At 48.6% G+C, this 12,787-nt stretch overlaps 1 protein-coding gene across 1 annotated transcript in view; it reads left to right on the top strand.

The window, feature by feature from the left end:
- Positions 1–11,221, top strand: part of SPECC1L (sperm antigen with calponin homology and coiled-coil domains 1 like) — a 103,432-nt gene extending 92,211 nt beyond the window's left edge. Inside the window, exons 14-16 of the mRNA XM_080937610.1 lie at positions 5,942–6,058; positions 6,922–6,981; positions 8,626–11,221. Of these exons, the coding sequence (XP_080793736.1) occupies positions 5,942–6,058; positions 6,922–6,981; positions 8,626–8,715 (267 nt within the window). The 3' untranslated portion in view covers positions 8,716–11,221. The remainder of the gene's footprint in view (positions 1–5,941; positions 6,059–6,921; positions 6,982–8,625) is intronic.
- The last annotated feature ends 1,566 nt before the right edge of the window (positions 11,222–12,787 follow it).

Here is a 12,787-nt window from a genome sequence, read left to right as displayed (position 1 = left end):
CTAAACTTCCAGTGCATTTAAAGAAGAAGACAGGCCTATCTGAAGGCTACTGACAGGCCTTCCCTAGGCTCATCCCCTAGAAAAGTAAAGGGGCAGGGGACTGGGCTTCTCTGCTGCAGGCCCTTCAAGGTGAGTGTCACAGTTGATGTCACGAGTAACCAAGGAAAATGTATTTTCTACTCGTATTGTAGACATGACATTTCCTGGATGAAACTGTGTGTGGCTTTTTAAAGACAGTCTCACTGTGTAGCCCAGGCTGGCCTTTTTTGGTTCCTTCTGCCTCAGCTTCCTGTGTCATCACAGGTGAGTTCTGATTGGGCCTTTCATGAAGTCCTGTGTTCATACACATCACAAACTCCAGACGCAGAACTAACTGGTCTGCCAGGTTGAAAAGCCCAAAAGTGATGGGAAAACTAAGTGCACAGTGTGGATTCAGAACAAAAGCTGGAACTATAACTACTGGTGTGCTTCTGAGCTCCTCTTAGCTTGTGCGCACTGTTGCCCAGGCTAGCCTCACACCAAACATCTTCCTGCTTCTGCCTTAGAAGGCTCTAATGCAGGCGTGTGCCGCCCTGCCCAACCTCTGCTGCTTCCTGTTGTAGTTTCTTTAAGATAGTCCTTTTTTTTTTTTTTTTAAAGAGTTATTTTATCTTTGGGGATGATGAGATTGTTCAGTTGGTAGAAGTATTTGCTGCCAAGCCTGGTGACCTAATTCTGATCCTTGGGATTCACAGGGTGAGAGAGCCAGCTCTAGCAAGTTGTCTTCAGACCTACCTCCACATACACGGGATTGTCTGGCCAGCACATCGGCTGTCCTGTAGGGACTGGGAAGTACATCCTCAGCCTATAACCCTTCCTTATTCTACAGTATAGACACATCGCTGGTGACAGCCCAGGAAGATTAGGATTTGCCTAATCTTCTAGAAACGTCACTGTAGATCTTTGTGAGAAAGTGCCTAGCTGCACTATTACAGGGTAGTAAGTAGCCTCTGCTGTGCTCACCCCACGAGTGGCCGTTCTCACTGTAAATGCACAGGTTTTCCGTCCCCTTGGCCTCAGAGCAGCACTACTGAATCGCTCGCCTCTCTTCTCAGCTGTGCATTTCCATTCATTTACGTGGTGCTGGGGATTACACCCAGGCCCTCATGCAATGATAGGAAAGTTCCTACCACCAGCTGCACCACAGCCCTTATCTCTTGAACACTGTCTTCCTCTGTGAACAAGTTCCTCTTCAGTTCTTTGGTCCTCTTCATGCCCCATGAATGCTTTTTTTGTCAGCATGACCATTGCTTTGGAGAGCTCCAGGGTCTCCTTTCCTCTTGCTGCCTCACTATGTCTCCTGGGGAATTCCACTGGAAACACCAATAGTCTTACTCAGCCACTGAATTATGCCCCACGACCCCTGTACCCACGTATCAGTGCCTCTAAGCCCCCTCTGTCTTTTTTAAAAGTACCTTAATGTTAACACCCAAAATGTACCTCCCTGTATGCTTAAGCCCCGTTTCCAGGGAGTTCTGCTTCTGTGAAGGTCACTACAGGTGTTTGGTTTTGCCAAGAGAAGCTAAGGGCTAACCTTGGCACCACATCACTTACCTTCATGTATTTAACCTATTACCAGGTCCATCTATAGCCTAATTCCTTTTTCTGCTGCCACAGACCTCTACAGTCAGCAGCCCCTAACACAGCCCAGCCTGACAGCTCCCATTGGCTCTTCAGAGTCCATTTAACGACACTTCACCATGTCAGGGCCACATGTGGGCTTCTCCTTTACCTGTCAACCACCTGAGTGCCAAGGCCTGACTCAAGAGCCTGGCCTTAGGTGAGCATCCATCAAATGACAAATGGTCCTCAGAACGAATGACTGCATCCACAGCCCCTCCCCTCCTGTCATCTGGCAGGTTCAGGCCCAGGTGCTGGCTCACTGTGTGCAGATGACCTGAGGTCATCTCTGTCTCCTCAGGTTCTCAAGTCCGCTTTACTTTCTGTTTGCTTAGTTCTTTGAGACTTTCATCCAGTGTGTTTTGATCATAATCCTGCTCCTCCCACACACAATTCCTTCCAGACTTGTTCCCCTTTCCCTGTCCATTCACTTTGTGTCTTTCTCTTCCTTAATGTTTCTGTGATAAGCTCATAAAGCCTTATTTTAGGCCTGCAGAAAACAGATCCACTTAAGGAGGCCATACTTGCCTTGCTGTTTTGAGACAAATGGTGATAGATTGTACCTGCTTCTTAGTACTGAATAGACCACTCAGACTCTTCAGGTGTCTCCTAACAGCTTAGCAGTCCATCATCAGAGTGGACTGGCATATATCTACTTTACTGAAGCCTGGGCAGCCGCTATCAGTTACGTGGTCAGGAAACGTGAGGCCTGGCCCCTCATCGACACGCTTCACACAGTGGTGTTGAGTTGGGTTTTTCTGAGTCACAAACAGTTTAAGTTCACACCAACCAGTTGCCAAGAGAACTGCAGGTTGCCATTTCATTTGACCACCGTGGGCAGGTGAAATAACAGGACTATATAGAGCAGCAGTCCCCAGACAAGTCTGGCTGGCTTTGCTGTTGACCTGAGAGGGTATGTTCAGCTTTATACTTACAGAGACAGGACATCAGACTGTGCCTGCTGTACTCGGTCATCCAAACTGTGAGGGAAGTAGTGAGAGGGTAGTTCTGGTGGCAAGAACGTGGTAAAGGCCCAGGATTTCCCACCTATCCCACCAACCTCGAGCCTACTCTCAGTCCTGCTTTGGGAAGAGGTGATAGCATCTCCCAGGTGGGGGTGGGGAGGCGTTGGACCTGGGTGATGAAGGGAAAAGCTGTCTGGTTACTTGGTATGGCTTTTTATTATTCAGTAGTGTTTCTTCTCCAAGCTGCTTACCAATCTTGTCATGGTATCACTGGACTATAGTAACCATGGTGTGAAGAGCTTCACATGTGAACACGTGGGTGGGGGCTTTTCCTCTTCCGTTTTTAGCACTGAGCTGTTTTTTCCCTTTGCAAACCAGCCTAGTGTTTGCAGACCTTTGTAGCAAGACTTTCAGCCCTGACCATTACAAACAATGATAGTGTGGTTGGGGGCAGTAGACCTGCTCCCTCAGGCTTGTGGGGCTTTCTCTACTTTCTAAGGCGCACCACTGTGTCTAAGCCTTCCCACTGAGTGTTGTGGGAGCAGAGACTAAGCTGGTTCCTTGGGTTCACTGCTTAATGGGCTCCTAGTCCTTAGTCACCACCACCTTACCTCTAAATAGCTCACCTCTAGCCACTAGGGGTGGGATGGCGTGGGGGGAATCGGAACTCAAGACACAGCCAGCTTGTCTACGTTTGAGCTTTATTTTGATCTGAAATGTCATCAGCTATCAGAAGCACCTCTCACCTGGAACCCTAGGACCCCTGGTCCATCCAGGAGCCATATCCTGTGTCTGTTTTGAGGGAACAGGGTAAAGAGGCACCGGCAGGTTTTCCCTCAGCAGGGTGGGGTTTGTCTAGAGGAAGCCAGTCTTAGCCAGGCAGCTGGGATGTAAGAGCTTCTGCTGTGAGGCGCAGTGAAGCTAGGCACGTCCACAAGTCCACTACCCTGCGAGGACCGCCGTGTCTTTCTCAGTGACCTCAAGTGAGATCCTGCCACTGGTCTGCAAGCACAGAACTCTGCTGTCACTAAGACACTTCCTGCCCTGTTGTCAGTATGAGGGCCTGGGACTCAGCTTCTGCTTCAGTCACTTGGACGCAAGTCCTGGAAGCATGGAATGGGGTTTCTTTTCTTTTTCTTTTCATTTTAGTCCCATTAGTGGACTTTTCTCCTTAGCATTCTGTAAACAAAAGACCTTTCATTTTCGTCTTATACTGGACCTTGTATACCATCAGGCCTGGCCCATTCTTTGTCTTCCCATATAGGCAAGCTGCCCAGCAGTGAGGACTAACTCTCAAGACTGCTCCAGGGTGAGCTGCCCAGTAGCAGAGTATGTCCTAGCATTTGTGGGACCCCTCCCAGTGCTGCAAAAAAAAAAAAAATGATAGCAATAGAAGAGTCCAGATGAGCAAGACTTGGATGCTTCTTTGTAGTATTTCAGACAAAGGTTCCAGTCCCTGTGATCTCTTCTGCTGCAGAGAACCCTGGGTTAGTGTTTCATCTCCTAGGTCCCAGTTTTCCTCAGATGGAGCTGCCCTCCTTAGATGGCTGCTTGCTAAGATTCAGATGAGAAAAGAGACAGACAACTTCACATGAGTGTACGCCTGCACATTGTGTACATCTATGTCTAGGAGGGGAGGTGTCTTCTGTTGGCAACTGTCACACGCCATTTATTTCAAGGTGATTAGAGTATCATCAGAAACCTCTTGGGGATAGTAGCTATTAGGCAGAGAAGAGATTGTGGGGAGGGGAAGGGGAAAATGGCCAGAACATGAAGATGGTTAGTATGGTATCAAGACAGAAGCTTCTAATCAGACCCAGGCATTTGGGGAAGAAAGATACCAGTAAACACGGGTTGGGAGCACCCTTCAGTTGCTGTTCATACTGGTTGGGAGCACCCTTCAGTTGCTGTTCAGGTGCAGCACTTTGGCCACCACCAGCTTATGCCACCCATCCTTCCAAGTCGGGTTAGGTTGCCATCCCTCTCCAATAAGTTTATAACGGCTGAAGTGAGCTGGAGAAGTGGGAAACAACGGGTGGTCAGGTTACCCATTGCTGTTAGAGCCTCTGCACTTAGCAAAGTGTGCTTGGTAAAGCTGCTGCCTGAGAGCAGTATTCTGTACACACGGTCAGGGGCAAGACAATGCCCTTGGTGGTGTGGCTGATGAGAGCTTGACCCCGTGTTGCTCCATGAAGGGATCATGTCACTCTGTTAGACACTGACCAGCATGGGGACAGCCTCTCAGCTCAAGGCTTGGTCGCATTGTTTTTAGTATCTGTCCTTTTAAAGTGCTTTGCCAGCTGTGAATCTGTAGCTCCATGTAGCTATGGAGTTGTTGCTCCAGGACCTCTCATTTGTGGACAGTTCTCAGAAGGTGGGTGGTTTGCCTTACATAGTGAAATTGGACTTTGTTGCCTCAGAAGGCTGACTCTTCATGCAGTTTAAGGTGGCATACAATAAACTGAGATGTGAAACGTGATATGAAGTGTTGGGGACTCTTCATAAAGTTGTGCCAAGGCCTGATGACTTTGGGGTGCTTTACACCATTGGTGTACATGTCAGTCCCTGTGCAGACCGTGTTTTCTCGTGTGTATGCAGACCTCTGAGATGCACAGTGGCTAGAAGGGTGGAAATGTCGTTTCTAATACCCTTTCCTTTAAGTGGACCAGGGAGTTTATTAGAGTTCCTTAGAGGTGCATGAGCGAGGGGTTCCTTATTGGTGAAAGGCAGCAGTGTTATCAAAAACACACTCTCGTGTAGACTTTCACCAAAGCCAAATCTCTGGAACTCCTTACACAGCTTGGAGGCAGATAGGAGAGTCAGTCTCCATAGTGTTGCTGGTATTTGTCACAGTCTTAAAGTGGCTTTGAACTCAGTCTTCCTTGAATACCAGGATTACAAGTGTATGCCACATTGCCTAGCATGAAGACCTTTAAAATGCTTTAATAAACAAGAGGAACCGCACTGGTTATTCACATCTGTATTGTTACCACAGCAGCTGGGAGCTTGGAGGGCTTGAAGAGGCCTTCCACGTGTAAAGCAGCTCATAGATTATGTGTCAGGCCAGGCTTTACTAGGCAGGAACACAGGTCTGTAGCTGATACGTAGATGGGTGGGAAGGGCCATCCATAAAAGACCTAGTGATGGTCACAGGGTAAGTACTAGACATGGCCAGTAGCATGCTCTGGTTCCTCTAGAGTGAGGTCCCGTGATGGGGTTGGGGGGGTTATGTATCTGTGTCCTGCCGCCGTCTTGAGAACTGAGAGGTCATACTCAGAAAGATTGCACTTCATCCTTTTTTGTTCCTTTTCTTTCAGAATATTGACATCACAAACTTCAGCAGCAGCTGGAACGATGGGCTGGCTTTCTGCGCATTGCTTCATACGTATCTCCCAGCCCATATACCATATCAAGAACTGAACAGCCAAGATAAGGTGAGCCAAATCAGGGATGGTGCCTGTTAGTGGGTCCCTCATTCCAGCCGTGCCTCACAATAGCCTGTCCTGGCTCATTCCCCTGGATTCTTTGTTTACACTTCAGCCAGCCAGTCCCTGGTCTGCCCATTGCCCACATAACAGCATTCCTAGTGGGAGTAGTTGGCTCTCTTTGGTTGACAACATTTAGGATCAAGGACTTTAAGAAGTCCCAAAAAAAGATAATAGTGACATGAATGGTCAGGGAAGTGCCAGCTAGCCTGGGCTAACCTCCTATCACCTCAGCACCAGCACTTCTGTTCACAGCCTCTTCTACAGCATGGACCTCAGAAATGAGTGGTCTTGTAGTCCAAGCTATGGTTCAAGATATCCCACTCTAAAGGTTCTTCAGGTCCCCCCGCCCTGCTTTCTATTATGGCAGCCCAAGCCCTGTAGAAAACCCTTGGAGATTCCACAGGGGAGAATGGTTTTTGTATAGGTCTGCTGCTAGCTTTTGGGGTCTGTCTTAAGTTACCTTCAGCCCTTTTGCTAGAATACAACTTTTTGAGTGAGGAGGGGAAAAAAAAGTAGGGCTGGAGAGATGGCTCAGAGGTTAAGAGCACTGACTGCTCTTCCAGAGGTCCTGAGTTCAATCCCAGCAACCACATGGTGGCTCACAGCCATCTGTAATGGTATCCGATGTCATCTTCTGCTGTGCCTGAAGACAGCTGCAGTGTACTCACATACATAAAATAAATAAATAAAATCTAAAAAGAGAGGTGGGTAGAGCTGGTTGCAGAGGAGAGCCAAGGCCCTGAGGGTTAGTGTCTGTCCTGCATGATCTTCTGTTGGTTACTCACCCCACTGACATGATCCTTTTACAGAAAAGGAACTTCACCCTGGCATTCCAGGCAGCTGAAAGTGTTGGAATCAAATCCACCCTGGTAAGCCCCCAACTGAGTAGTTGCTGGCAGTGCTGAGGAAGAGTGGTCACAGGTAGATGGGCTGAGGATGTGAACACTCGCAGGATCTTAGATGCTGCACAAAATGCTTCTCTTGAGGAAGTATCTAAAGGAATAGGTAGCTCTTGACCACAGTCCCAGCAGCCTGCACGTGGGACTGTTCTTCATGATTGTCTGTTCCTTAGCAGAATCTTTAGGTTCGGGCAGGGGTGGGGAGGATGCCACAGGGCTGTGTTGTGTGCCCATTGTTGGTCTGGAGCAGTTTACTGGGGTCGCCTAAGACCACTGGAAAGCACAGATATTTACATTATGGTTTATAACTGTAACAAAATAACAGTTATGACTTCACAATAAAAAAAATTTTATGGTTGAGGTCACCACAGTGTGAGGAACTGTATCTAAGTGTCACAGCATTAGGAGGGTGAGAACCACTGGTCTAGAGGGTGAGGGCCAAGAGCAGCTTGAACCCAGAAGATACCTGGGAGTTGACAGCACTGCTCATTTCCTCACAGGGGCCTGAGAAGGTGCCGAAAATGCTGCTCATGAGACATAACACAAGTTGTGGGATGGGCCGCTCTTAGAGCTCACACAGACACACGTCTGTCAACTCTTGCTGTCCTCTGCAAGCCTACCACATCTACATGCAAAGGGATGCTTCTGCACCTAGAGGGACTTGCTCCACATGAGTTAACAGTGACAGTGCCCAGACCTGTTCCTGCTTAGGGATATGTACAAAAGAAAGGATCCTAGGATACCTGCAGGTCTCCAGGTCTGTCTCCTTAGCAATAGGTACCCATTACCTTGACTTGTAGCAACTGCATAGGCCAGGAAGAATATCTACATTAATAGTTATTCTATGGCACTGTTCACCTATAGTGTGACTTCGAAACTCATAGAAGCGTGCTTGCTTAGGCTTTTATCCAGCTGGGTAGGAAGAGATGGGCACAGTTATTGTAGGGCATGGCAGGCCATGTACAAACTGTTGTCGCACATAAAAAGTGGGTCGGTGTCTTAGCCTAGTAAAGAATCTTATAGTCAAGATTTGTTCACAAGCCAAATGACTTGTTTCCTGTCTTAACTTGCTCAGGGCAGCCCTTTTCATCCCATAGGCTCAGTGACATTTCTGGGTTTTTCGACTGTGGAATAGTCCTTTCAGACTGCCTGGCCCTGCTCTTTAGCACTGCAGGCCATTGTGACAGGTGCTGAGACCCTGGGGACAGGAGCCCCTCTATTTCCACAGCACTGGTCACTAGTACTCTGCAGAAGGCAGCCAAAGAAGAAAGTCATTAATAACTTGTGACACACTGTGATGCTATGAGCCCTAAAGTGTCTCCAAAGAACAGCCTAGAAAGAACCTAGAAAATCTGGGGGGAGTTTCCAATTGATAAGCTGTGGCTGGGGTAGAGAGGAAACCCTAGTGGCACATGAGTGTGACTTGGAATGATGATTCCGGTACTCAGGAAGGAGATGATCACAGGGGCCGTTGGAGGTAGAGCATGTACTGGAGACCTGTCCTCTGAAAGGCAGTACGCCTTAGACTGAATGCTGTCTGCTGCTTACTGGGACTAAAACCCATTGGGATGGCCTGGGAAGGGAATGAGTCCTAATTGTGCTCCTTCTCCATAGGACATCAATGAAATGGCGCGCACTGAACGGCCAGACTGGCAGAGTGTAATGCTGTATGTCACAGCCATCTACAAGTACTTTGAAACCTGAGCACACGGGAGCGGCTGCTACCAGCTAGGGACCTCTGCAGTCACCAAGTGACAGCAACACCATTAGCTAGAACCCCTAAAGCTTTCAGCGACTCTGGGCCTCCCTGCAGGGAGTGTGCCCAGCTCTAGGCCTCTGCATTGGAACTGGAACTGCAGACCAGTGGCCGTCCTCGGGATCAGAAGTACAGCACACTGCCAGCTTACTTCCAGAGACCATCCAGCTCCATCCGTGCCCCGGAGTGTAAAAAAAAGACAAGGCTTGTGCCCGGCTCATCTTGGGACATAGGATTAAGTTGTGGGATCCATGGGTTAGCGAAAGCTTTAGCCATTGAACTTCTTGACTGTCACCCACGTGATTCCCAAAGCTGGGACAGAGCTGGCCTGAGTTCCTTCATGTGGGCCTGGGTTCTAGGAGTGTGTCAGAGAAGAGGGTCAGTACCCCTTCATGTGAGAGGACTGAACTAACCACTGCAGTTAATTTAGGAGTGTTAAAACCCAGCTTGTCGGCCCACAGCTAGTTGAGTCTACACTGACACCAAGCAGATTTTTGTCAGCAGCAAGAAGCAGGTGGCACGCTCAGTAGGTGCTCAGCCACTTGCCTGTAGCACCAGAGAAAAGACTGGTCACAAGGAGTTCTCTTCGTCAAAGTTTTTTTATAACTATCATAAGCAATATTGGTGAAATAGCTCCTGTTCTGTTAGTACCAAAGTTAATTTGTTTTAGTAAGCATAGAAGTGAAACACATAAAGTGGGCATTAGCATGGTGAGAGTGAGGATTCGTGCAGTAGGGAAAAGAGGACGTGCTGTAGGGAGCCAGAGATTCAAGTCACACTGATGGCTGCCCCTCCAGGGCAGGAGTTAAGACAGTGCCTTAGCCCTGCACCGGGACAGCTGAGCCTACACCTGCATGAGTATCCTGCATGTTGATGGGGACTCTAGGACAGGTGGCTCCATGCTGGGCCTGGGCTGTGGGGCCTACATCACGAGCCAAGGCCTTACTCCGTTCTGTTGATTTCTGGCTGGAATTTAGCAGCCCCTTTTCAAGAATAGGAAGCCCCTATTTCATGTGCCTGACACAGTAGCTGTTGTTTGAACAATGTCAAGACTTGTTGCTTCTGGGATACACTTGTTAGCCACCTGCAAGACACCATGCAGAAGACTGGCCATCAATAGAAGTGGGGTCACAGCCTCACTAACAAGATGGTGGGAATGTCTCCCAGGACTGAGTGAGGTTCTGTATTCAAGCATAACGCTATAGACTGGAAACCTGTTGTATCTATGGAACCTAGAGAAGGAAGCAGTTTGAAAGTAGTTATTAGGAAGTGGGCTGTGTCTGTATGTGTTACCATCAGATGGCCAGTCCCACCCACCCACCCTGCTTAAATGTCCAAATCTGGCAGCTCATGCTGCAGAATGTTCCAGAAGACCGCTATTATTCTGTCCCAGTGCCTCTGTGGTCCTCCTTGGCCCAATTCTGTTCCTGCTCTTGTTCTGCTGATGAACTCCTGTCGGAGTGACTATTAGATGAGAATCACTGTTTCCAAATGAGTCTCCACTGAATTTCTCTGAGCTTCCAGCCTCTGCTGTATTTGCCTTCACTGAGGCCTGTCCACTGTGCACCAAGGTGTTTGATCTGAGGCCAGATTGTATTTATTATCATGAAACGGGGTTGTCTTGTTAAAGAGACTTTCCTGGGCTTGCAGTTCACAGCTTCTGTCCCTTGCTGGCTATATGAGCCTCATGCCAGCATAGAAGTTGCTAGAGTTTCCTGAAAGGATTTGGAGTAAGTCGGCTGCTACTGAAGGAGTATGTTCATATAGAGATAACATTTCTGTTCTGCAATCTGGGGGCCTGGGATAGGCCTGGAGCCGTTAGCAGGGTCAGATGGTAGGCTAGAGGAGACCCCCCCTCGTGTGTGAACACACACACACACACACACACACAGAGAGAGAGAGAGAGAGACTGGGTGTCCATCACAGCCAGGGCCAGACTGCCCACCTTTGTGTGTGGGTTCACAAGTCTACAGCTGTCTCCAGAAGGCTTTTGGCCTTCTCTAACAGCCCCTTAAAGAACATTGTTGGGCATGCTTGTAGATGGCCATGTACTATTAAAAGTAGTATTGGGGAGTTGTTAGAGTAACTGTCTACAATGCACGAGACCCTGGGTTAATCCCCACCACCATATACACTGAGTGTGGTGCATACCTGTAATTCTAGTACTTGGGAAATGGAGGCAGGAGGATCATGAGTTTAGTGTTACTGTTGATTACACGGTGAGTTTGATGCCAGCCCTGGCATGTGCGACCCTGTCCCCCAAAAAGGTAATATTTGGAGGTTCTCTCATTCTAGGGCTGCTTCCTGGGAATCTCCAAGGTGTAAGCTCGCCTCTTTCCTAAAGCACAAGCTTCACAACAAAAGGGCCAGTTACCTTTGTACTGTTGTCAGTCATGGGCTTCTGCTGATGAATGATACTTTGTCGTTTTGTTCTAGTAAATACTCTTGAATGTATTCCATTGTCATGCTTTGATTTCCGGGTTTCCCCTCTGATGTCCCTCTGACCTTACACAAATCAGAGCTCTCTACCCTCCTGTGGAATTGGAGTGGAAAGCAAAGGTGCACCTGCCTCAGGTTCACCGGCTGTAGCACAAGCCCTGCCGTGTGGGCCCCGTAGGTCTGGACAGAGGGAGGAGAAAATGCGTCCAGAGGTTCCAGCCTGTCCTGAAAGCACATGGTAACTAGAGCCAGCTTTTCCCACAGCAGAGTCCCTGCATGAGTGAAGCCTCCAGCAGGGCCCACACATTTGATCAGGACGTCCCAAAGATTTTTATTGTTTTCTTTTATTAAGTGTTAAGTTCTTAGAGGTGGATTTCAGGGTGTATGAAATTACAGGGGGTGGAGATTTCTACCTAGAGGCAGCTATATAAATAACTTTCCACCATGCATCCTTTTGTTTAGTGCTGGGGCTCAAACAGCAGGCTCTCATATATGAGATACAAGTACTGTGCCTCTTAGTCATACCCCCACTCACTGGTACTTCTTGTGTGCAGGTTTTCAAATCCAGTGTGATCAGGGTAGACAATGCTGTCTTTCAACTTTGCACATATTGTGTGCAGGAAACTATCTGTGGGCTTACCACCTGCACTCTGGGCATCCACAGTGAACTGCCTGGGCCTGCTACTCTCCAGGACTTGGGGTCTCAGGGAGGCCAAGTCTCCTGCTGGCCTGAGCTTAAATGTGTTCTCAGAGTGCCTACAAGCCAGAAGTAAAGAGCCTGTGCTGAATTCTTTACTCACGGCAGAGGCTGGCCAAGGGCACTCCAGCTCTTCCTCAGTATCACTGAAGACCACTGGACTTGTGTCCTAAGCAAGACAGAACTTGCTGCATGGTGGGAGGAGTGCTGACCCTGCCTGTGACTCCCTGGTCGGTCCCTGAGACAGCATAGGCCCCTTCAAAGAAGGGTTTTCCTCAACCCTGCCCAGCATGTCATATGCTGACCCCAAGGGGCTCCTGTGTAACCTAGTTTATCTGTCAGGAGTCCCACAGTGATACAGCTTTCTTTATCATAGGCCCATTGTTGCCTGTACCTTGATTAAGGGTTGGGGAGGGTGTTCAATGCTTCTGTGAGAGGCAGCAGTAAAGGAAAATAGGTTCCTGGGAAGAAAGGGTAACTAGCAAGTTCCCCAGATCCCTGGACCTATAGCTTCTGGGAGTCAAGGCACCCAGTAGCCAGCTCTTACCCTATATTGACAGGGTTAGTACTTTCCAAAGTCTCAGGGAGGGGGGAAGACAGTTTTATTGTTTGTATCCCTCCAGTGGGAAGTGGTCAGATGTGAATGGTCTCAATGCCAGGCTACCATGTGAGGGTGGAGTCCCAGATTGCTGTGATTATTCTGGTGGAAGTTGGATTTCTGAGGAGACCATTTGGGGATAGAGGAGAGGGAGCCACACTTCTAGGGGATGAATTGGCATGAGGGTGGATCAGAAGTACATGGCTTAGCCTGGGAGGACTGGTCTTTGTCACAGAAGTTCCTGGAGTATGCCTGCTATGCCCTGTGTGTGAAGAGGGGCAACGGG

This window comes from Micromys minutus, assembly GCF_963924665.1.
Source record: "Micromys minutus genome assembly, chromosome: 25".
Lineage (NCBI taxonomy): Eukaryota > Metazoa > Chordata > Mammalia > Rodentia > Muridae > Micromys > Micromys minutus.
The sequence above is the reverse complement of the archived record's forward strand: the minus strand, read 5'-3'. Positions and strand labels throughout refer to the sequence as shown.